The following is a 24,352-nucleotide window of genomic DNA, read 5'->3' as shown; positions in this document are numbered from 1 at the left end:
TGGATTCTTATGGTATATTCTAGGTGTCCCTTTTATCCGTTGGATGAACTGATGAGTTAGGAGAGTCAGCTCAATGCTCTTTAGGGTCCTTTCTGGTTTCAGATATGAGATTTTGTGTGACATTGGGCCAAAAAGAAAGCTGAAGGAAGAATGGGGACAGAAAAGAGAAACCACCCACAGAAGGAGTGATGTCACGGGTAAGAGGCCTGGAGCAGTCTGGAGCGGGGACAGGTCATCAGGAGGAGATGGAAGGTGTCCAGTGGTTCTGCTGACCCTGTAGGGCCATAAGTCAATGCTTGAGAGGAATGTAGATGGTTCTGACCTGGGAGTAATGTTTCTAGCACCTGTGTTTCCAGGGCAGGGTTAAAGGGATCCGCGGGCACTGGTGTGGGCTAAGAAATGGTTAAAATAGTTACTTTGGGTTGTTTTGGAGTCTTGAGTAGCCCCCTACTTTCCGGGGACACCACTCATAATGGCAGTGAAGCAGAGGACTTCTGACCTCCCCACCTGCCGGGGGAGACGCTAGCAATGGTCCAGCAGAAGGCTGCCCTAATGCTGTGTGTCTCCCTCCTTCTTTCAGGTCTCAATGCTGGTGCTTTTTATGCCTTGTCCACACTGCTGAATCGCATGGTGATCTTGCACTACCCGGTAAGGTAGTCCCCTGAGCATGCTGAAGGAGTGAGAGCTCTGTGCATCCTGGCAGGAGCTGGGGCAGTGGTTAACTCTAGTCCCCCTGGTACCCTGCCCTCGCCATTCCAGACAGTGTCGTATGGTGCTGTGCTTACAGGATTTGGAGGGAGACGGCTCTGGTTCTCAGCCCTAGCTCTGGTGGCTCTAAATTGTGTGACAGGCTGGTTAGCCTCTCTGAACTCTCATTCTCCTTTCTGCAAAAGAAACATAATTACTTATTGAAAGATTATTTTTTAGCATTAGAAACTAATACTATGTGTGTGTGCCCATGTGTATATATTCATATGTTCTATGTATGTAGAGCACATGGCATGACGCCTAGCTGTACAGCAGGTCAACCTACAGACATACAGATCATGTATGAAAGATTTAATTTGTAAAATGGGTCAGAGTTTAATTTTGAACTCTTGGTTGCTCAACTGAAAGCATTTCTTCTTCTTCTTCTCCTTCTTCTCCTTCTTCTTCTTCTTCTTCTTCTTCTTAAAGATTTTATTTATTTGTCAAAGAGAGAAGAGGAAGAGTGCACATGAGCAGGGAGAGGGGCAGAGGCAGAGGGAGAAACAGGCTCCCCGCTGAGCAAGGAGCCCGACTATGGGACTCGATCCCAGGACCCTGGAATCACGCTCTGAGCCAAAGGCAGACACTTAACCGACTGAGCTACCCAGGCATCCCTGAAAGCATTTCTTAAATGTTTCCAGAACCAGCAAGGGCTGGATCCTAGGAGTGGGATACTGTGTGTCCTGGAGTCGGGAATCCCAGGTCCAACCCCCTTTTGAAAGGACAGGGGTTCCGGGCACCTGGGTGGCTCAGTGGGTTAAGCCTCTACCTTCAGGTCAAGTCATGATTTCAGGGTCCTGGGATCAAGCCCCTCATCGCGTTCTCTACTCAGCAGGGAGCCTGCTTCCCCCTCTCTCTCTGCCTGTCTCTCTGCCTACTTGTGATCTCTTTCTGTCAAATAAATAAATAAAATCTTTAAAAAAAAAAAAAAGGACAGGGTTTTCACACTTGCAGAGGCGGTGGGCCACTGTGGCTAACGTGTTCCTGTTTTGGAGTTTGACAGGTCTGAGTTCAGATCCTAGCTCTGTTCTTAATAAATGCCACACGACCTCCCTCTAGCAGGTTCATTTCACTGTGCCTTGTTTTTTTTTTTTTATCTGTAAAGCGCAGACTATTGATTTCTAACCTCACATGGGGAATTTTGAGAAGCAAATGAAATTATATAACTGTGATCTTCCTATTCTTTTTAGCACTAATAGCTCAAAAAAAAAAAACAAAACAAAACTAAGCACAGAATATTTGGATATATGTATTTCGGTCTCCCTGTTTGTGAAATGGGGATAATGACAAATAAGATAAAAGGGCTGCCGTAAAGATTAAATTTAAAAAGATCTACTTCAGAGTGGCTCTGGGACAGTTTGGTCACCTTGCCCTGGTACGTTCAGAGAATCAGCTCAAATGGAGCCTGAGTTACTTGCCTTTCTTTCCCCTGTCACCTCCTGCTGACTGTGCTCTGTCTGGTGTCTTGTCCCATTCCTGGATGATCACGGGGGGGCTGTGGTTTTCCCAGGGGGAAGAAGTGAATGCTGGAAGAATCGGCCTGACCATTGTCATTGCAGGAATGTTTGGGGCTGTGATCTCAGGCATCTGGCTGGATAGGTCCAAAACCTACAAGTAAGTGTCTTCCTCTTGGACTGACAGTTGGGGACCCTTGTTTTGAAATGACACATTCCTCAGCAGTTTGGCTCCGAAGGGTTGGGTGCGACAGCTGGGGGTCTCAGTGGTCGAGCAGTTCACATTTATCTTCTCTAAGCCTCAGTTTCTCCATTTATTAAATAAGGGAAATAGTACCCATTCCGTGGGGATCTGATAAGAGCAGAGATGAAGGACTTGAGGCCTAGCCCAGTACTCTTTCCCCACCCTCCCCCCATGTAGTTTGCAAAAGGGGCAGATGGGGGAGAAATGAAAATGAAGGTACAAAAATGCCAGCAGTTGTAAAGTTAATGGAAACCCCAAAGAATGGGGATGAGGAAGGGATGCCCTGCCCCGTTCCCCTGGCTCCCAGGGGTTAAGCAGGGTGGATGGGCTTCCTCTGGATTACACCGCATCATCTTGCTACTGCTTATACCTCCTTCGTAAATAGCATGATGGGCTTGGAGCCTGAATGCCCAGCGTGTTTCCAGGGGCCCCGAGCAGCGTTTCTAAGATTTTAGTGTATGCCAGGCTCATCCAGGATGCTTATTAAAAATAGATTCCTGGACCCCATCCTCATGGCTGCCAGGTCAGTGGGGGGAAACCGCCTTTGTAAAAAGCAGCCCACCCAGTGCCTCAAGCCAATAGCCAGGCTTAGAGGAAAGGCTCTGGAGAATTGGAGACCTGACACCCTTGCCTTCTTGTTGCTCCTTTCCAGTGCTGTGTATACACTGGGTGCTCGATTAATGCGGGTCAGCTGGGGAGCTGCCAGGGTTGTCCTACCCTGGGGCAGGGTGGCTGCTTTGTCGAGGCCTCCAAAGCTCCCTGTGTCTGGAGGTGACAGACAGTGGCAGACCAGTTCTGTCACACAAACCCGCATCTGTGAGGCTCTGGTCAGACCAGGTCTGACTCCGGCTGCCCCAGACAAAGGGCAGTTGAGCTCATTCCTGGGGATGTGGCTGCCTGGCTGAATGCGACGTGGAGCCTGGCTTGGCTTAATGACTGCTGGGGGAGCTTGGCTGCCGTCTCGTCTCGTCTCTGCCATCTGTCAGTGGCTTGCTTCAGCCTGGTCCGAGGGCAGTGAGGACTGGCCGCCCCTCAAAACCAGTGAACAGCAGTGTCCCTCTTTCCGGGGCTTGCTCTGTGGCAGGAGAAGGAAGGGATTGGAACGGTGGTGGGGCTGGGATGTGCAGCCAGATGACCGAGAAGAACTAGAAAATACAGGGAAAGGGCTGAGGGCACACTAGAGGATGTAGACACCACCGTTTGCTAGTGTCCCTGATGTCCAGCTCCTGCCATCAGCGTGAGATCCTCTTCACTCTGCGCTATGACCCAGGCAGAGAAATATGCTCTGCGATCGGGGCATTTCGGTGCCCCATTCTCTTCTCCCTGAGGCTCCCAGATTTGACCCGTTTGACATGGTGACTTGAAATTGAGTAGGTCACATCCCGTTATTTGAGGCTGGGACTACTTAGGGTTTTTCTAAATGGGTCGGGGGTTTAAAAGGATGCTGTGGTTAAGCAAACTCGGCAAGAGGGGAACTTGTATGGCCGGCAGAAGAAACGGGTATCCATGAAGTTGTCTGCTGTGGGGTGGGTAGGACCAGACGCAGGTGCAGGGTGGAGAGTGTGGATGCCTGTCTGCCCTCCGCAGCTGCTTTGAAGCCCCGAGTGGGGGAGGGGCGTCCTTTGCAGCCTCTGGCCTTGAGCTTTTCCAAAGAGGCAACCACGTAGTGTGTCTAAGTGTGTGAATGTATCAGGTCCTGTGTCCAGCAGTAGAAAGAGCAGCGTAGGTTTCCGATCCCAGGGCTGGGTCCAAATCCCTGCTCTGCATTTACTCAGCGGGTGACTGTCCGTGCCTCAGTTTCCTCATTTGCAAAATTAGGGGTAGTCGTACATGTCTTGTGGGGCTTTCGTCAGGTTCGAGTGAGACGATAAATGCACGCGAAGCACTTACCAGAATTCCTGGCATCCAGTAAATGTGGGATTAGTTTGATATAACCAAAGTAGACATCTACTGGTGCCCCCACCGTGTTTCTGGTTTCAGGGGGATGAGTGAGGGCCTTTTGCTTTCAGGGTGTGAGTGCTCGTTTTGTGGCAGGCGGGCAGGGGGATGGCAGAGCCCGCAGCCTGCCATCAGCAGGGCGGGGAGAGGAACCTAGGTCCGGTGGCAGGGGAGGGGCTGCGGCAGTCACGAGTGGACAACGTAGGCGGAGAAATGTAGGGAGGGGCGCAAGCAGGGCGAACCCCAGACAGGAAGCAGCAGACGCTGATGGTGCTTCTGAGGGGACTGACAGAGGGGAATGTCACGAGGAGTGGGCAGAGCTTTCCCACTTGGGCTTTGGACTCGAGCACTTAGTTCAGGGCTGGAGAATGTTCTCGCTTAGTTTCTGCTGTCTGGAGCGGGGCCGTTCGGGTTTGGTGAAAACTCTGCGCTGCCCCTGCGCCATTGGCAAGAGGAAGTTCCAGATGACAGAGAATCTAGAAACTCAGCTCACTGCCCGCCACAGCCATGGGGCCTTGGGGCAAAGCAGACCAGCAGAAGGAGGTGTCTTCTGAGCTCGTCCCACATGCCACTGCTGCCTGACCGGAGCTCATGTTTGTTCTGTGGTTTTTGGTTTGTTTGGTTGGGTTTTTTGTTTGTTTGTTTGGTTGGTTTTTTTTTTGGTGTGTGTGTGTGTGTGTGTGTGTGTGTGGAGGATGAGGAAAGGAGAGGATTTTGTCCTTCTTGCTTGGGGTGCAGCGTGATGTTGTTGAGAGTGTTCTGTGGGAGTCAAACACACACATATAACAAGAGGACTTCATCCTCTCCTGGGCTTCTTCCCCTTTGTAGCACTGGCCACAATGTATTTAAATAACTATTTGTGTGATCATTGGTTCAGTGTCCATCAACTTTATGGACAGAAAGTTCTGTGAGAACTGATGTCCCAGCACAGAGCATAGGGCTTAACACATAGCAGGTGCCCAAATAATACTTATATAATGAATGAATGAATGATCCTGTTATAGTCAGAAGTCAATGAGTCAACTTCTTCGTCTCTGCTTTTAGAGAGACAACCCTGGTGGTCTACATCATGACGGTAGTGGGCATGGTGGTGTACACATTGACCTTGAACCTGGGATACCTGTGGGTAGTGTTCATCACCGCTGGCACAATGGGGTAAGTCTGACCTCTGACCTGTCTAGCAGGAAAGTGGCATCCTGTGGCTCCTAGTGCTGCCAGCATCCTTGGAAGCAATACTTGTCCCTTTGCTGCCTTCTCATTGATCTCTGGAGATGTGGAAATCGTGGCCAGAGGTCTTGTTTACTTGCAGCACTTCAAAAGGCTGCCTGGAGCTTCCATGCCATTGGGATGGAATCTGTCCTTCACAGAACTCAGGGAGGCTAGGAAATGTTTAGAGTCTCTTGTAGCTCTGCCTGGGACAGTGGGGTGGGCAGAAAAAGTGCACAGGGCTAGGAATCAGGAAGTCTGGGTCCTGCTCCCAGTTCCACTGCTGACCTTTGGATGACAGGTGCATCGCCTAACTGCCCTGAGCCTCAGTTTCCACATCTGTAAATGAAGATAAGAGTGGCCTGTCTTGTAGAGTTGTTGCAAGGAAAGAGAGAGAAATAAGTGTGAAAGTAGCCCAAAGTGTGGTACAGAGGTAAGTAAGAAATTAGAGTTGGAACTTTCTGGACCTGTTGTATGAGAAAACGCAGGAAAAAGCACACCTTCTGTGGGGGTCTCTGCTTAGCCGCACATCCCGCTTATTTTCCTGTGGGCACTACATGAGTGTGTATGAGAGAGAGGAAGACAGAGACAGAGATACACAGATACTCAGTCCTTCTCAGCTGGTGACTCTCCGGAGGGAAAAACAGGACACTGAGATCCTCCTTCCAGGTCCCAGAGAGCACGGAGATGCTGTTCAGTGTCCAGGGAGTTCCCACTGCCAGCACAGGGCCTGCGGACCCATGACGCAGAATTTCTCAGCTGAGGACTGAACACCGTAGGCATCCCCATCCCTTCTATCAATGTTGACAGTAATTGATGGTTGGGCAGAGAAGTAGCAGGGGACACCTGGGGGGCTCCTGAACATGAAGCCTCCATAGGAACTTCTTCCTGACCTACAGGGGTATCTCTTTCCTTGGTCACCAGAGGGATAGCCTGGAATATCTTGGTGACCAGAAACAAAGCAGGAAAAGGAGTTCTAAGGGGTGGGGGGAGGTGGCTTCCCTATCCTTCTTGTTCTTGAAGTTCTCCACCATCTTGTTTCTGTGATCTGGCCTTCAGCTTCTTCATGACTGGCTACCTCCCGCTGGGATTTGAGTTTGCTGTGGAGTTGACGTACCCAGAATCAGAAGGCATATCGTCTGGCCTCCTGAATGTATCTGCCCAGGTAGGGCTTCTATTTGGTGGTGGCCCCAAAACAGTGGCTCTTTTTTCCCTACTTGACTTGGCCGCCACTGGCATTGTATCATGACAGCTCGGTGCTCCCGTGGGCTAGTTGGCCAGGCCCTTGTTTCCAGTCTTCTTTGTGCCTTTCCAGGTGTTCGGGATCATCTTCACCATCTCCCAGGGCCAGATTATTGACAACTATGGAACCATGCCTGGAAACATCTTTCTCTGTGTGTTCCTCACCCTTGGAGCAGTCCTCACTGGTGAGTTGGGGCCTTAAGACAAGATGGTGCTTAGGCTACTCATGGGCTTAGGCTGTTGGCGATTTGAGACCTCATTGTTTTGACTGATCATACAGATCGGGGGTACACTTGCAGAGGGGCAGAGGGGAAGGCTTATTAAGAAATGTGTTTGAGGGGCAGTAGCATGTTTTGGTGGAATGAGCCTGGAATTTGGTGCCAAAAGACCCTTGTTTGCATCCAAGACTGTGACACTGACCTCCATAGCTATTTGACCTTGGACAAGTGGACCCACTTCTGGAAGGCTCACTTTCTTTTCTTTTTTTTTTTTTTTTTTTAATATTTTATTTATTTGACAGAGAGAGATCACAACTAGGCAGAGAGGCAGGCAGAGAGAGAAGGGGAAGCAGGCTCCCTGCGGAGCAGAGAGCCCGATGCGGGGCCTGATCCCAGGACCCTGAGATTGTGACCTGAGCCGAAGGCAGAGGCTTTAACCCACTGAGCCACCCAGGCGCCCCTGGAAGGCTAACTTTCTTAAACTGTAAAATGGGAGTTGTTGTGAGGACTAGCGCCACATGTGCTAACTCCCTGGCAAATATAACGGATATATAAATGAAGGCCTAGGTCATCGTTGGCTTCTGCCTGTCAGGCACATCAGTGATCCCCAGGCTCCGTCAAGTTGGTGGGGGGAACCTCCACCTCCCTGGGATATCTATAGGTCTGAGATACCTGTGACCCTTTGGAAAATGAGGACTCCCTCTCTTGGGGGAACTTCATCATTGCTCTCTTTTTAATTCTGTGTCTTTGTTGTTTTTTCTCAATCTCTTGACCTCAGCGTTCATTAGGGCAGATCTCCGGAGGCAGAAAGCAAACAAAGAAACTCCTGAGAATGTGAGTATGTGGAAGCTTGCTGGGCTGAGAGTGGGGTCCCAGGCTTGCTTTGAGGCTGTGGCATCATGGGTGGGCCCGGGGGGCTCCCACTCTGAGGGGCTTCCATTCTGGAGGCCATGAGATCAGCTCAACTTGCATAAACATGGTGCCCAAGAGTTTCCTGGGTGAGTGTTTGGCATGGCTGTTGTGCTGCTCTTTCCTGGCCTCTTCTGCTTCCTTCCCTTCTCCTGGCCTCCTTGCTGTGGTCCCCAGAGTATGTCACTGTTGTCACAGTCTGCTGAGAAGCAACCCCTCCTTGGATCCTGAGATAAGTCCCGAGACCCGGGCTCCACGGCTTTCAGCCAGGGTTCAGTGGCCAGAGAGGAAAAGTGGGAGCCTACCTTAAATGTGGTGGTGGTGGCCCCAAGGCAATGGTTCTCCTGGCATGTTCCAGCCCCTTAGATAGTGCAGTGGAGCTGGAGGGGCTGGAGCCCGTGCATTTCCAACAGGGCTCTCAAAGGGCAAGTCAGGGAGTAGGCATTGACCATGGTAGACGGGGGAGGACCAGGGGTATGATTTAGAACACAAGAGGCTATCCCATCTGCTTTAATCAGCTAGGGACTATTTTTTTTTTAATTTGTTTATTTTCAGCATAACAGTATTCATTGTTTTTGCACCACACCCAGTGCTCCGTGCAGTACGTGCCCTTTCTATTACCCACCACCTGGTTCCCCAACCTCCCACCCCCCGCCCCTTCAAAACCCTCAGGTTGTTTTTCAGAGTCCATAGTCTCTCATGGTTCATCTCTGCTTCCAATTTCCCTCAACTCCCTCTCCTCTCCATCTCCCCATGTCCTCCATGTTCTTTGTTATGCTCCACAAATAAGTGAAACCATATGATACTTGACTCTCTCTGCTTGACTTATTTCGCTCAGCATAATCCCTTCCAGTCCCGTCCATGTTGCTACAAAATTTGGGTATTCATCCTTTCTGATGGAGGCATAATACTCCATCGTGTATATGGACCACATCTTCCTTATAGCTAGGGACTATTTTAACCAAAATGTTAGGTACCAAATCAGCCAGGATGAAAGCAATTTCAAATGTGAGGAGGAAAAGTGGGATATTACTTAAAAAAACAAACCACCCCAAAACCTATTACAGAGGTAATACATATTCTTTGTAGGAAAACTAAAAAAATACAGAAAAGTATACAAAACTTAAAAATCATCCTGTAGTATCATCATTTAGAGATGAAATGCTTTTTTTTTGCAATTACTTACATGTCTATATCTACACATAATATGTATGTATATCTATATCTGTATTTGTTTTGTATATGGATATGTAAATATTTTTTACTTGTTGTGAACACCTTATCAGGTCATTAGAACATGCTTCTCATTTCTACACAGTGTTTTAATGAGTGCACATGGATAAACCACGATTTAACAGTCTTGCTGTCTGTGGACATTAAGGTTGTTCTCCATCTCCATATTGTTATAAACAATATCATGACTAATGTCCTGGAAGCTGAACCTTTGTGCATGTTCCCAAGCACACTATTTCCTTGAGAAATGGATCAGTGCTCACATACATTTTTAAGATCTTGGTACGTAGTGCTGAACTGTTGTTGAGAAAGGTCCTTTCAACACTATCAAAGTATATTGCTCTAGAAGTGTAGGAGTGCCAACACGGAGGCCTTATCATTTTGGAAAAGCTTGCCAGTTGGTGAGGCAAAAATGGTATCCGAAAGAGTATATTTAGTATTGTAAGGACATATGTTGGCAGATGGATGACAAGCTTTCATTGATTATTTGTCTTCTGATATCACACTCTGGAGTTGGCGGGCCAGTGGGTAACATGTAGAGGGTGAAGCCTAGCCCAGGAAACTCAGTGGGGAGACAGGGAAGGCCTTGGAGCCGAAATGCTGCTCTCTAGACTGGCATGAGGACCCTGGCATTACCTCCATGAGGATGGGCTTTCACCTGGCCCCGCTACAAGGAGGCATCAGGATTTGGAATATAGAGTGAGCCTGGGAACAAGATGCCTATAATAAAACAGGGAGAAGGTTTCGATTTGGAATGTGACATCTTGTGTCAAGGAATAGGAGATTTTGCTGTTTACTTTGTAATCTGTGTTTGCGTTGGCAGATGTAGGCAAACGGGAAAAAAGAAAAGGTCACCTATAACCCTAGTACCTGGAGATTACCTGGAGATTAACATTGTTGTTTTCTGGGAGTCTTCGGGTGCAGGTTGGGGTCCTAACCTGCTTGTTTGCTTAACAGTAGTTTGACAGACTTTACACAGTGACATGCTACCACCTCGTATCTACATAGATATATTTCTATTTCCTCTTGTTTAATATTTAGATTGTTGTGATATTTCACTATTCTCGCAGCCGTATCTTGGTGCACAGGGACCAGGTTTGTTAGTCAAGGTTGGAGTTGTTGGCTTGGTCATCTTCTCTGTATGGAGTATAGGAAATAGCACCAAGTAGGAGTAAGGAGACAAATCCAGGGATGGTACTCCAAAATCTGTGTCCCTGGATAACTCACCATGTGCCTTTCAACCTCCCCTTGCACCTGGGGAAGCTTTTTGTTATGGGAAGGTCAGAATCATGGTGGACTGACACCCTGGGAAGGCAGGGCTGTGACAGGGCCTCCCTCCTCTGGAACCCACCGTTACGCACCCCATGGCAGTCCCCCCGTAAGGGAGACCCGGCCACCAGCTCACAAGTTCATTATCAGTGCCAGCTGAAGACAGGGCCCCAACAGATGTGGCCAGAGCTACTCTTTCTAATCAGCGAGATACACAGTTTTGGTTTAAAAAAAAAAAAAAAAAGACAAAACATCTAGCTTGGGGCTAATGGCTAATTGAGATAATGAGAATCTTGGTTTGGGTTTCCGTTTTTCTTCCAGTTGGTGGTTCTCCGCTAGAGACAGTGACTGTACTTCTGCCCCCACTAATCTCTGTTTCTGGTTGTGATTTCAAAGCGCTGGCTTTGGAGGGGGCAGGTGTGCGTGGGCGTGCATGTGTGCGTGAGAAAGAGGCAAGAGGCTGCTTGATTGACGTAAGCAGGCGGCTGGTGGCCTGAATGGAAGCTACTCATGGCTGAGGCTGAGCTGCTGGCAAGGAACTGGCAAAAGAATGGGCAGGTTGGGTTTCTACAGCTGTTGTCCCAGCTGTGGACTAGGCCTGAGACAATCCCTGGGGGAGAAGCACCACGTGTCCGGTTGGCACTGGGCCTGTACATGTCCCTTGAGCTCTCGAGTGGTGATGGTGCAATGCCGTACTGGTGCCAAGGCTTTCCCGCCAATGGATGAGTGCTTGAGGTAAGAAGCAGGGCACAGCATACACCTAGGGACCCCAGAGGATCATTTCCAGGCCATACTAAATTCCAGACCCACCTGAACAAGTGTGAGCCACAGGACTCTGCTAATCCTGGGCCATCTTTCCCCAACGAAGTCAAAGCCAGACTGACCCAAAGTCTTCTTCCCTAGGTATAAGGTATATACACATAATGTTAGCCACTGAGTTTATATCCTGCCTTTACAAAAATTCTCTCTTGCCTCCATTCCCTGCACACTATAATATTCCTCATGCTGGGGGCCGCCTCCAAAGGAAGGTAGTCAGAATTTCTGCGGGGGTTGTCGAGCTGACACTTTGGAGAACTACTCAGTGGTCAGTCCGGGTGAGTTTTAGGCAGTCAGAACGGCGAAGGAGGGTGGGCTCTGCTTCTCTCTCAGGCCCCAGAGGGAGCCTGAACCGTGGCACTCGGAGCGGGACGGTGTGTGGTGGCCGTGGTGTCACAGAGAGCTGGCCTTTCTGGCTTTTCTTTGGTGACACAGTGAGGGTGTGTGCGTGTTTAGAGAGCACCCTGGCAGAGGCTGGGTGCTGCTTCTCTACTTCCCTTTGTTTGCTCCTGGGGCTGCTGAGGGGCCTCTGGCTCTTGGTTTTCTCACTGAGGACATCCCTGACGGGCCGCTGTTGCAGCCAAGTGTGGAGTCCTGTTCCTCTTCACCCAAAGGACTGCCTCCTTGTTGTGCCTTGCAGAAGCTCCCGGAGGAGGAGGAGGAGGAGGAGGAAGAGGAGGAGAGCAATACCAGCAAAGTGCCCACCACTGTGTCTGAGGAGCAGCTCTGAGAGGGAAAGGTGGTGGCGACTCAGGGAACCGGACAGCACCCCCCACCTCTTCCGTCAGCACCTACCGCCGGCACACAGGCCTTCGCTGCAGCAGCTTTTGGAGGGAACCTGCTGGAATACTGGGGCCTTGGATGGCCGGGCCTCTGCTGCCTGGAACCCACTCAAGAGCTTGCCTGGTCTAGCTGGGGAAGATGGCACCTTCCACTGGGTGCCCGCTCCATCCCCGCCCCCCTCGCAGGCTGTGGGAGCTGGTGCTGGGAGAGACTGCTGGAGAGTCATGGTGCTTCGTCTTCCCCCTTCCCCTCCAGCCCTCCAGGAGAGGGCCTGCAAAATTATCACGGAAAGAAAGCTTATTCAGGATATTAACTTTTTTTTTAAGAATCGTAAGACCCTTAGAAGCCCCGTTCTAAGGAGAGGCGGCTGCTCCAGAGGGGGATAATTTTGGGGTCATCACATCGGTGGCTAATGTTCTGTGGGAGAGAAAGCACCATCAGAAAAACATCAGAACGAACCCATCAGGACTCAGCCTAGCTTCTCCTGCCCTAAGGTTGGGGTCTGTTTCCAGACCCTCTCCTAAGAGCCGATCAAACCCAACATCAATAAACTTGACAGAAACTTTGCTGTGGCCGTGAAGGAGAAGCCCGTCTGGGAGGGTGACCTGTCTAGCAGTGTGAGGCCGCTTGTGAAAGCCTAGCCCTTGGGAACGGTGGTAGCTAGATTTGGGGGGATAGGATGGTTCTTTTCTACAAGATCTGTGTGTGTGTGTGTGTGTGTGTGTGTGTGTGTGTGTGTGTGTGTGTGTGTGTTGTCACTGCCGATGCCTTGAGAAACCGTCGTCGGCCTTAGTGCTTCCTTTCTCTGAAGGGAGGGAAATCCCAGCCACCTTCCTGTACTCTTTCCTGAAAACTAACTGTTTCATTCCACCCTGAGAAATCCACAGCTTCTGAGAGAGGAAAGGGGCAGAAGGAAGAGGAATTGAGTTGGCTTGAATTAAGTGCCTTCTGCCTCCAGAGGGGATCGTATTCGCACACCCAACCCCTCTCACTGTCCCCTTCCAGCAATCACCTTTTACATTGATGTTGTGAATGTAGAGGGATTCCCCCCCCCTTTTTTTCTTTCTCAAGGGATTCCCTTTAAACCAACCCAAGGTGACCTCCTCGCCTGTCCAGCCTGCGGTCTGGCTCTCCTCACGGGCTGGGGTAGTGTCCTCCGAAAATAAGACATTTGAATCATTTCTCCTGCGCTGAGCAGCTGTGATCATGTCCATGGTGCTGCTGGGCTGTGGCCACTGCCCGGTCTGGGCATCTGGGCATCTGAGGGCAGCCTGGGTTGGCAGGGGGGGCTGCTGCCTGAGGGGAGCCGTGTGTGTGTGTGTGTGTGTGTGTACAGACATTCCAGATGTGCTGTATGTAAGAGAAGTCCACACTTCTGCTAGGGGAGTGTTAGGGGGTGGAAGAGAGGTGGAGAGGAAGCATGTCTTGCTCTTTGATAAGGAGAAATCCTTAAAACTTTTTAACAACACGTTTACCGGATTGGTCATTCCTTTATTTTAAAAGCGTAATTTGTATTTTCTACTTGTAATGCCAGATGTTTTAAGACAATAAAAGATTCTCCAAGTGGCCTGCTGTGTTATTAGATGGGGCAGAGGTATCTTTCGGTAGCCGAGATTCCAGCTCATTTGTGGGGCCGAGGCCCGCGGGACAGGATGGGAGGGGCCTGGGGCTAGAGAAGCAGTTCCCAGGGCCCACTGCAGAGGTGGATCCTTTGTTCACACAGATGTGACCCTCCCCATGGCCTACTGTTTCAAGACAAGGCTGGAAGACTGAATGTGGGCCTGTGTGGTGCCTTGTACCTCACCGGCCTGCGCATGACCCTGCCTGCCTTCTGGGCTGTGTACACATGTGGATGGTCCACACACGGGGGCGCCGCTCAGAGCCCGTTGTTGTTTCTGGCTCTGCCTCAAAGTGTGGCTGAAGTGTTTGCTGTGCGACTGCACCATCTGGCCCTGGCCAGAGTCCGTGCTTTTGGCCTCTGCTGTTGTGTCACCATTTTTCCTTCTGAACTGTCCGACCTACTGCCACTTCTCCCTTCCCCGGGCAGGTGTGCCTTATGCTGTGGCTTGGACATGCTGCTCTCAGTTTTCTGTCTGTTTGTTTCTTAGTGAATGCACGGCGCCTGTGGCATTCTGGCACCATTATCTGTTAGCAGTTCTCAGCTGGAGAGAGACTCGACGAATTCTACTTTAAATCATCTTGAAAGGGAGCCAAGGCTGGCTGTTAAAGAATGATAATATTCATGATGCATTCTATTCTAAATCATCTCTTCAGATCCTTTGGGTCTTGCTTGGCTTATCTGGAATTATGTTTCTATGACGTATGCTTAGAGCATCCAAATCCAAACCATGCATGCTTTCATTCACTTTCTAAGGTGACCTCCACGTGCATCTACACTCACATGCTAACTCCGTGAGATCACTGCTTTTCTAAAGATTTTTTTATTTATTTGACAGATAGAGATCACAAGTAGGGAGAGAGGCAGGCAGAGAGAGAGAGAGAGGAGGAAGCAGGCTCCCCGCCAAGCAGAGAGCCCGATGCGGGGCTCGATCCCAGGACCCTGGGATCATGACCTGAGTGAAAGGCAGAGGCCTTAACCCACTGAGATCACTGCTTTTCTTACTACCTCTTGACAATAGTTGGTGAGTCCCTGGGTCCTTGAGCTGTCCTACCAATTAGGGTGTATTTGATCAGCAAAAAGCTGTGATTCTCCTACACTATGGCTTGGAGAGGGGCAGGAGTGCTCCTGGCTTAGGGGAGGTCAAAGTACAAGGACTGACCCAAGCAGAGGGTTTTTCTATTTATTACAAAATTTGTTACACAAATAGAGCTGACCAGAAGGTCTAAAAACAGCCCAGACTCTTCCAACCCTGATCTACTTGTAGATACAAGTATACGAGCCATGCTTACTCACAGGGGAGCCCTTCTTAGAAGAACTGCCTGTTCCTCGGATGGTTCAGAGTCTTGGGGCCAGCAGCAGAGAGGAGCCCAACCTCGGGGGCAACCTCCTGAAGCAGCCCTTGGTGGCAGCTGCTCTGGGTGACACAGCAGCTGTAAGTTTCATAGTTCACGTGTTCCCACCACACAAGTCAGAGGAAGGGATGAAAATAAAAGGGAAAAAGCAGAAGGCCGGAAAAGGGATCCTGGAAAAGAATATAGGTAGGGGAAGGGCACACAGTGGGTTTCTGAGGTGCTGGACATCTCTTGATCTGGGTGAAGGGACAGAGTATTCAATCATTTAAAAGGCTTCTTTCAATTGTATGAACACATTATATTTTCTGTATGAAGGTTGTATCTTAAAAATTTTTTAAGTGTAAGAAAAACCCCAAACCTAAAAGGCTAGGAGTGGTAAGAGGGCTCAGGATGGAGCAGAAAGAAGAGGATGGACGATGACAGAAGGGGACGCAAAGGTGGAAGACGAAGTCTCAGAGGTGGTTAACGCCGACCTCAGTTTCTCTTCTTCTGTCTGGATACTGGTTCGACTTCTAGGTACCGGAGGCCAACTAGCATACCCAGGATTGAGAAACCTTGAGTAAGAGAAAAGAGGTGGCGGACATCAGCACAGCACTTTCTTACCCTCTTGTATACCTGCTCTCCCACCCCCGGCCCTAGGGTACAGTTCCCATGGGAGGTGTGGGGGGCAGGTGCTTACTTGCCACCATCAGGGGGGCCAGGACGCCAATCGTGGGAGCTGCGGTCCCAAAGACAAACAACTCAGACAGGAAGTGCCCCAGGGCGAGGAGGAAGGTCCAGAGTGTGATGTGGTATAGCCTACAAGGGAGCAGACAGAAATGGGAACTAGAGGCCTGCTTGTTCAGTGCAGGGGACCAGCAACGGTCCGATCCCCCACCCCCCCAGTGTGAATCCAGACTTGGGCCCGAGAAAGACCCATCTGCTCCGTCACACCAATTTACCCTCTACTAGGGCAAAACTGAAGGTTTCAAGGGCTAGACTGAGAGGAGAATGCTCCCAGCATCCAGAGTGGGTCTCTAAGTCGTAGCAAGGTGGTGAAGCCAGCCAGAGCAAAGCAGAGTCTGTGTTACGGCACTCCTAGTAGTATAGACAGCTGGGGAGCAATCACGCTTACACGTTCTACTTACTCAGACTGGCTTTGCACTGTAGTCCAGGCCCACCTGGTAGGTGTCGGCCCAGGAGCTGGTCAGTGCTCAGAGCATGGATGCCACAGAATGAAGGGCCTGAGTGTGGCATGAGCAGTGAGGACCTCTCTGGGGCTTTTAGATGCTCTTGTCATGCGGGCTGTTGTTATTTTGGGTCTTGGCCTGGGAGCATGATCAGGTGGAGGACACAGTGATAACCTCATGGGAAGAGAATGTGTTCCTCAGTTTTGATGAAGAGGTAGAGGGGAGATAGGCTATAGGATGACTGACCACTTAGATTGGAGATATCTTTTTTTTTGACAATGAAATTTTTAAGATTAATATTTAAGATTAATATTTCAAAGGTACAAAAAAGCATTGATGATAGAATACTGTAATTATCCCATTTGCAACCAATACCCTGCTCCATCCAATCGGGATGTTTTGGCATTTTTGCTCCAGATACTTTTTTCTAAGAAATCAAATATCACAGGTATCAGTTAAAGCATTCTATGTATCCTTATCCCACCCAGATCGCATTCCCCTGCCTCCCCCTCCCCAGAAGGAACGGATATGTTGAATTTGAATTTTATCATTCCTGTGCATGTTTTTATACATTTAGTAAATATGTATATGTGGGTATTGATTTTGAATTTCTGTTTAGGGAGGAAATAGAATCAGAATGTATTATGAGAAGAGCATGGACTAAAGTCCCAGGTTACAAAAGGCTAGAAACAGAAGTCCGCATTTATGGCTATCCTGTGTAAGGACAAGGGGAAATGAATGGGATTATTTAATTCTTTTGCCCTCCTAGTCACCCTGCCCTCAGATCTACTAGTCTCATTTTACAGATGAAGAGACCAAGAGGCAGAGGTCAACAGCTGATCCCCTGAACAACATGGGTCCATTTATATCTGGATTAAAAAAAAAAAAAAAAAACACATTGTAGTACAGTACGGTAAATGCATTTTCTGTTCCTTATGATTTTCTGAGTAACATTTCCTTTGCTCTAGCTTACTTGATTGTAAGAATACAGTACGTAACACATAAGACACACAAAATATGTCTTAATCAACTTTCTTATCAGTTAGGCTTCTGGTGGGTAGTAGGCTGTTAGTAGCTAAGTTTGGGGGGAGTCAAATCTATACAGCGGATTTTCGCTGTAAGGAACTTTTACAGCTCCAAAAGGAGTTACTAACAGAACGGAGATAAGAGCCCATTTTCTTGTTTTCATGCCTGGGCCCCAGGCTGTTTCCACTGCTACTTTCACTGGGAACCATACTGCTTCCCAAAATACATGTCAGTGTAGAATGAGTCAAACCATAGTTTCAAGTTCAAAAAAAATTTTTTAAACTTGGAGAGATCACAGAGTTAACAGTCCTCCTTCAAATCCCACTTGAGTCAGTCTTCCTTAGTTCAAATTAATTGGGTCTCTAACATGTAGATCTGCAGACTCAGGAATGAAAATCTTTACCTCCCAGGGCTGCTACGTGACTTAATAAAGGTCACGTAGGTGAGAGCTGCAGGCATCATCAGGGGTGTTCAGTAAATATCATTACCTCCTCTTTTCCCAAATGCCAAGAGCTTAGATATGGCAGAAAGATATTTTAGTGTGAAGTTGACATTTTGGTGGCCTCAGCCAGTGATCTGAGCAAACTTCCCCCTTTGGACTGTGGTAAGGATGGTTGGAAAGGAAGTTCAAGCCCCCTCTAGTGGTCAGCACCGGTTACAGCGTGATTTAGAGGAGAGGCTAGGGTTGTCTGCAAAATGTTTCAGCCTGGTCTGAGTACCCTAGAGACAGAATATAGGAATCCTGGGTTCACTCTCACCCTCATCTATGGACGGGGCACAAGCATGCAGCAGTTTCCTCGTGGGTTCCTTTTTCAGGGACTGGGGTTTCTGTTCATTCCTATTTCTTAAGGAAGAATGTGAGAATAAGGTGTATGTGGGTGGCTGTTCTAAAAAGAGTGCACTACTCTCCTTCTTTAGTAGAAGAAAGGCTGATTCTTTAGTGAAGAGTGGAGGGGTGTGATGCAGGCCACTGGATCATGACATGGCCTGTTGCTATTCACTTCCAAAGAATTTTCAAACTGTAAAGACCTGTTAGGCCTATTATGGTGTGTTTTTTTTTTTGTTTGTTTTATTTTGTTTTTGTTTTTTTTAGGCCTGGAAAGAATAGAACCATTAACTTTTCATTATCCCCCTTCCAGGCTAATGTATGAAAATTAACAGGTCTCCAAGGGGAGGCCCACACTGGGTATGCCTAGCACCTGATTTCCAACGACAGGATGCTAAAACTCTTCCTTCCCTTACATACGTCTTGTTGTGGATGTCGATGGCACAGAGGCAGCGAATCACTGATGACAGCAGTGTCCAGATCCCAAAAGTCCGAGCCTGGAGGCCATTCACTGTAGAGCAGAAAAAACCAAGAGTGTTGAGAGGGGAGAGTCAGGGTTCCCTCCAAACTCCTCTTCCGTCACTAGTGGTTCACTGGAGGCAGGCTGCCTTCTGGTGCCTGCCTGAACTCCCTTCAGCCGGGCAGAGGGGAGGCTCTGGGGCTGCACATGGTAACGAGAGGGAATGGAAGGAATTCCACAGTGAGAACTGTGCAGCTCCTCTTCAGTTGTCTACAGTTGGGCGGGGGCATTCCAGGAGTAAGAACCCAACAAAGAGCCCACTTAGGCTGTAACTCCCGACTGTAGCAGTTTCCACCTCTGTCCTGAAAACCACTCTGGTGCAGGAGACGTCCAGCCCGACTGGAGCAGGACAGGTCTGGGGGAATGTTGCACACAGTGGGGCATCAGGACAAGATGCCTAGGAGGTCAGTAAACCTTCAAGGCTGATGCAGGAGGGAGCTCAGAAATCCTGCAACATCTCTAGATGCGCAATCTGGCCTTGAAGAGACCTAAGTCTTCTCCTGAAGCCGGATCTATATTATTTGAACAAAGCCCACACTAGGCAGGTTTCCTGTGCACCTGGTAGTGGAACAAAGTGCTGCTTCCTTGGTGTTTGCTGAGGCCACCCTACTCTGGGTGGCTTTGTTCTGGTATTGCTGTATGAAATATCTTGTCCTGAAAGTAGGGATCACAGTCTACCACCGCAGTGGTTCTTAACTCTGGGCGTTTGTGAGAGTCAACTAAAGAAGTTTTATGAAATTACTAAGACCTGGGTAGCAGACCAATTAAATCGTACTCTTTGGAGGTAGGCCCTGGGAGTAAGTTGTTTCTAAAAAGACTTTTTTCCTGGGTGACTGTAGAGTTCTTCATCTAATATATTCTGTGGCAGGGGATGCCATGGAAGCAAAGATACTTCCTTTGCTGGTCTATTGAGCAAGAGAAATTTCAAGGGACAAGACTGATAACCGAAGGTCTATTTCTTTTCTTTTCTTTTCAAACAGATTTTATTTATTTATTTTTGAGAGAGCGAGTGCATATACAAGTGGGGGGAAGGGCAGAGGGAGAAGCAGGCTCTGAGCCTGATGTGGGACTCCATCCCAGGTCCCTGGGATCGTGACCTGGGCTGAAGGCAGATGCTTAACTGACTGAGCCACTCAGGTGCCCTGAAAGGTCTATTAATGTTTACTTGGGCTTTTGGGATTTTCCATCCTTTGGAAAACCACACAGTGGTAGCAATTCCTATAACACTGAAGACCTTCAGATGGTAGTAAGGTGAGAAGAAAAAAAATTACACATGCCAACCAAATATCTAGTGGTTGGCCCTGGAAGGCTACATTCTTTATAAACCAATTTGATAGCTCTTCTGGTGAAAAGGCTGAGGAAATAGCTCTAACTAGACCCAGAGCCCGAATCCAGGTCTAGTTAGTGAGATACAAAAGTGGAGTATTTCACCAACCCTAGGCAGGTTAGGCATCAGGCAAAATTCTGTGGGCTGCTCCAGAACGCTGTTCCCATCAGCAGAGTACCATGAGAGTCTCCTGATTATGATGCGGGGAGGCAGTCTCTACTTCTGGGCCGGAGACAGACAACTCCTCCCAGCCCACCATGCTCCCCACCTCCCAACAGCTATATGCCCTTGAGTGAATCGCATAACCTCTGGGTTTTTCTGTCAACTTTAAGCTTAAAGGACTAGACCGGATAATCCCTAAAATCATGTGAATCTACAAAGGGTTCCTGGGCATCAAAGGGCAGCATTTGGGGGGAAACGGTGGAAACGTCCTACTCACTTTTCCAGGTACTTTACTCCTATTGAGCTTTGTTCAAAGGGAGCCTTAGCCTACTTTGATCTATTCTGTATGGAGATGTTGCAGAAACATGAGCTAGGTCAGAGCCCGAATCTGGGTTAGCTATAAATGTGACACAGAGTTGTCAGCTGCGTGAAACGGTGCTGCAGCTCAAACACCATTATCCCACACATCAGTGCAAGGAAGCGCAAGCTGAAATGTGAAAATACGCTCAGCAGGGAAGCTCAAGAAACTGGGAAAGGCCACCAGAGGCCTTCTAAGTTCCACTCTGGGAGACCAGCTCAGTGGAATTTTGGATAGCTTCTTGGGGACTCTTCACAGTTTAAGAAGTCCTGAGGTCAGTAACTCCCCATCTGGAACACAGAATAAACTATATGCGGCAAAACCTAGCTTCTGAAGAGGAATGAAATAATATGAAAAGGTTTTTTATAGCTTTCTAGTGGGGCACCCCAGTGTCACCAAATAACTCTCTTCTCACTGCCCTTGTAATCCTTTTTGTATTGCCTGTAATATGCAAAGGACAGTATAAAGTGGATGAAAAGATATTCAGACAAGCTTGGGAGGAAAAAGGGCCAAGTGCTATCCACAAAGGCCATTATTCTAATGGCCACCAAAGGTTAGATTAGCCAGCATCAGAATCACCTGCGAAGTTACGAAAAATTAGGGCCCCACTTGGCGTGGAAGTTTCAGGAGCTAAGTCTAGAGAAGAAAATGGATACCTGGGCTGTGTGTATGTTTGTTTTTGAACTTCCTAGCTTGTTCTTAGGCACAGCCCAGTCTGGGAACCACAGTTTGGGACCACTCCCATGAAGGATACCATACTCTGATTTCTTACCGAGATCCGGCTTGCCTGTGTAGAGCTTTTCATAGAGAAAGGTGTGGTCTCGGAAACTCTGCAGGGTGTTGCCCATGGCTATGATGGACACCATAACCAGCCAGCTTCGTAACACGTTCAAGAAACGGCTCATGACTTCCCTCCAACCCAAGAGGACTCTTTGCCTTGAGAACAAAGGCAAAAAACAGGAGACAGCAGTTAGCTTATTCAACCATAAGCTCTCTGGCTTGGGTAGTTAACTTGTGCTCCACTCCCCGAGGCTACACAAAGCTTATCTTGGGAATCACTTCGTTAGTTCCTTTCCCAGTCCCTGACGTTGCCCACACTCTGTTATCTTTTTTTTTTTTTTTAAGATTTTATTTATTTATTTTACAGACAGAGATCTCAAGTAGGCAGAGAGGCAGGCAGAGAGAGAGGAAGCAGGCTCCCTGCTGAGCAGAGAGCCCGATGCGATGGGGGGCTCGATCCCAGGACCCTGGGATCATGATCTGAGCCGAAGGCAGAGGCTTTAACCCACTGAGCCACCCAGGCGCCCCCACACTCTGTTATCTTAATGTACCATTCTTACTTCACAGGGTTCGCAAGCTGCCTGGACATTTACCCTAAACCCAAGGGTGCTAACCTTTACCTAGAGTGACAAAGGCTAAATGCAGGGCCTAGAAATGGTAAGCCAGCCAAAAATAGTGGAGAAAAAAGGGACCAGACAAAGAGGAGGTGTACAGATATGACTATCAGGTAATAAAATGGCCTTCTGTGTAAGAGTTCTAGAAACCGGTCTTGTTATTTATTTACTCTCACTGCTAGTGGTGAATCAACAGGATCCTTTGCAGTAAGTGGCACAGTACTCACTTTTGTCTACGCAACTTCTCCACAATGTTAGCCTAAATCAGAACCCTTTTCTCTTGGCTGGAATCAGTCTTCTAATATCTTTACTTCTAGCTCAGTTTGTTTTTTTTTTTTTTTTATGTCATTCCCTTGTAATCCAAGTGGCTCACTTAGACCTACCAACAGATACCTGCCTGGCTATTGATGACAGACCCCTCGAAGCTCACAAAAGCCACACACATTTGAGTGGTATCTATGGAGTGAGGGCAATATGTACACTCTTGGGTATTCTCTACTCTGGCTCTCAGGTAATTCGTGCTCCATAAGCTAGAACAATATAAAAGTTAAAAGTAAATGAACTGCTGTGACTTGAGAACTAGCATGAAAATTATGTGGAGGAGGACCGACAATGTTGGTGTTGTGTTGCAAGAAAAATTAGGATAGTTAATAGGTAGTGGGCGCTTGTATGTGTTACGTACTGTGCAAGCACCTAACATAAAGTATCTCATTTAATTCCCATACAAGGTGGATAGGCACTATCACTATTTCCACTTGACAGATGAGGGCTGGCACAGAGAAATCAAGTGATTTGCTTGAGGTTACACAGCTAACAACACGGAAGAGCTGAGCTAAGAACCCTGCTCTGCAATACTGCCTCACCGAGAATATTTTGACGAAGTTTCTATTTTTAAGGAAGGCAAGCACACTATATTCACTTCTGTCTTGAAGTTGTATACAAAATACAATTACATTATGTACTTTTTGTTTAATAAAAAAAGCTTAGATGAACCCTTGAAGAGCAATGATTTCAATCAACTTGATTTATTTTTTTAAAGATTTTACTTATTCATTTGAGAGGGAGAGGGAGAGGGAGAAGCAGTTTCCCCACTGAGCAGAGAGCCGGATGTGGGGCTCAATCCCAGGACTCTGAGATCATGACCTGAGCCAAAGGCAGGCACTTAACCAACTGAGCCATCCGGGGGCCCCTCAATCAACTTGATTTAAATAAAATTCATGTAGATAAAGAATCCAATAACAACTACTTCTTCTCATCTTCATTGTAGTGTTATAGTCTGTGGTTTTTTGTTTGTTTGTTTTTTTCTTTTTCTTTTTTGGCTGTCTTTGTTTTTCCCAAAGTTTATCTGTTGTCAGGTTGACTTCTTGGGCCTGAAGTGGTGATAAACCATCAGGCTTCCTTTGACACTCTGACAGAAGTTTCAGTATGGTCTTATGCTACCCAGCTGAAATATATGTGAAAGTCAGCCATGACCTAAGACAATGTGAAGCACTAAAAAGAAAGAACAACCAAAAAAGAGCTCTAGGGGAGAAAGTGAAATCCCTCAGGGAATGGTAGATTGCAACAATGGATGTTATTGAAGTCCAGAGAGAACAGAGGTTTACTGGCGATCAGAAGCTGTCAGGGCATGGGCCAAGATCTCCCATCCTCCTTATTTTTCCCCATTTCTCAACAGGTGACTCAGGCTTTCTCCTCCCAGGGTCAGAAAAGCCATGTGGATGGCTCCCCTCTTTGAGAGAACTTACGCCCATTTCACGGAAGCTCTTAGAAATCCCAACAGATAGCTGATGAGGGCAAAGCCTGAGCACTCTTCCGAACTGCTCTACCAAATCCCTCAATCCCCTTTCCCTAAAGCTTTAGGGCCTCCTAAAGTATCTAACATCTGTTCTCAAATTTTGTCCTGGCCTGGCCCAGCAAAGGTGTGGTGTTAAAACTAGTCAGGAGGGAGGTTCCCATCGTTCCACAATCATTTTGTAGCTGTACGACCCTGGGTGAGAAATCTGCAAAACGGAGCTTTAAAAATACCCATCTCAAGGGTTACTGTGGGAATTCCATGAGAAAGTGAAAATGTTCCTTGCTTGCCCTGTGCTAGGCTTCGAGTGGCTGGTCATTCGTTCATTCATTCTTTGGTTCCCCGAACCTATCAAGCCTTCTTCATCTTCACAGTCTCAGCTCCCTTTTGTCAAGGTCTCTCGAACCCCTTCTTACCCCCAAAAGGTTGCTATCAGCGATCTTCCATCCATCTCACCTCCATTTTTCCAGACTCTCCCAATGCTCTCAATCAGATGCCGCAAAAACGCCTCCCTCCCTCTGCTCCCCAACACTCTCGGTACCTGGTGACCGGACCCCCAGCACAGCAGCGGCAGCACCAGCTGGAGCAGCGGCAGCAGCAGCAATAAGAGCAGCAGTACCAATGCTCCGGAGCACATCTAGCAAGGAGTCCACCTGAGCCATTTGTCCTCGCCCCCGCCCACAGCCCGGCTCCAGGATTGGGCTGTTTCCGTCAGCTCTAGCTCTGATTGGCTGCTCCGGTTTTGC

The 24,352-nt window shown here is 48.3% G+C and overlaps 2 protein-coding genes across 2 annotated transcripts in view; one reads left to right on the top strand and one right to left on the bottom strand.

Annotated features, from left to right (window-relative positions):
• The window catches only part of FLVCR2 (FLVCR heme transporter 2), a 53,462-nt gene extending 39,836 nt beyond the window's left edge, over nt 1-13,626 (top strand). The window contains exons 4-10 of the mRNA XM_046007915.1: nt 581-648; nt 2,258-2,361; nt 5,428-5,538; nt 6,649-6,754; nt 6,905-7,016; nt 7,828-7,883; nt 11,917-13,626. Of these exons, the coding sequence (XP_045863871.1) occupies nt 581-648; nt 2,258-2,361; nt 5,428-5,538; nt 6,649-6,754; nt 6,905-7,016; nt 7,828-7,883; nt 11,917-12,006 (647 nt within the window). The 3' untranslated portion in view covers nt 12,007-13,626. The remainder of the gene's footprint in view (nt 1-580; nt 649-2,257; nt 2,362-5,427; nt 5,539-6,648; nt 6,755-6,904; nt 7,017-7,827; nt 7,884-11,916) is intronic.
• A 941-nt stretch (nt 13,627-14,567) lies between these two features.
• ERG28 (ergosterol biosynthesis 28 homolog) lies at nt 14,568-24,284 on the bottom strand. Its single transcript, XM_046008996.1, has 5 exons — nt 24,148-24,284; nt 21,193-21,356; nt 18,474-18,564; nt 15,712-15,830; nt 14,568-15,586 (listed from the first exon to the last, which is right to left on the bottom strand). The coding sequence occupies exons 2-5, from the start codon at nt 21,323-21,325 to the stop codon at nt 15,507-15,509; spliced, it is 423 nt and encodes a 140-aa protein (XP_045864952.1). The 5' UTR covers nt 21,326-21,356; nt 24,148-24,284; the 3' UTR covers nt 14,568-15,506.
• Nucleotides 24,285-24,352: the final 68 nt, after the last annotated feature.

This window comes from Meles meles, chromosome 6, assembly GCF_922984935.1.
Source record: "Meles meles chromosome 6, mMelMel3.1 paternal haplotype, whole genome shotgun sequence".
Taxonomy (NCBI): domain Eukaryota; kingdom Metazoa; phylum Chordata; class Mammalia; order Carnivora; family Mustelidae; genus Meles; species Meles meles.
This window is presented reverse-complemented; position numbering and strand designations above follow the sequence as displayed.

Excerpts from the sequence above, each read along its gene's own strand:
- ERG28 (XM_046008996.1), bottom strand. The coding sequence starts at position 21,325 with ATGAGCCGTTTCTTGAACGTGTTACGAAGCTGGCTGGTTATGGTGTCC. Across the intron at positions 15,831-18,473 it reads ATCGACATCCACAACAAGAC|GCTATACCACATCACACTCT; the intron begins GTATGTAAGGGA and ends GCTCCCTTGTAG. Across the intron at positions 15,587-15,711 it reads GGCCCCCCTGATGGTGGCAA|GTTTCTCAATCCTGGGTATG; the intron begins GTAAGCACCTGC and ends CTCTTACTCAAG.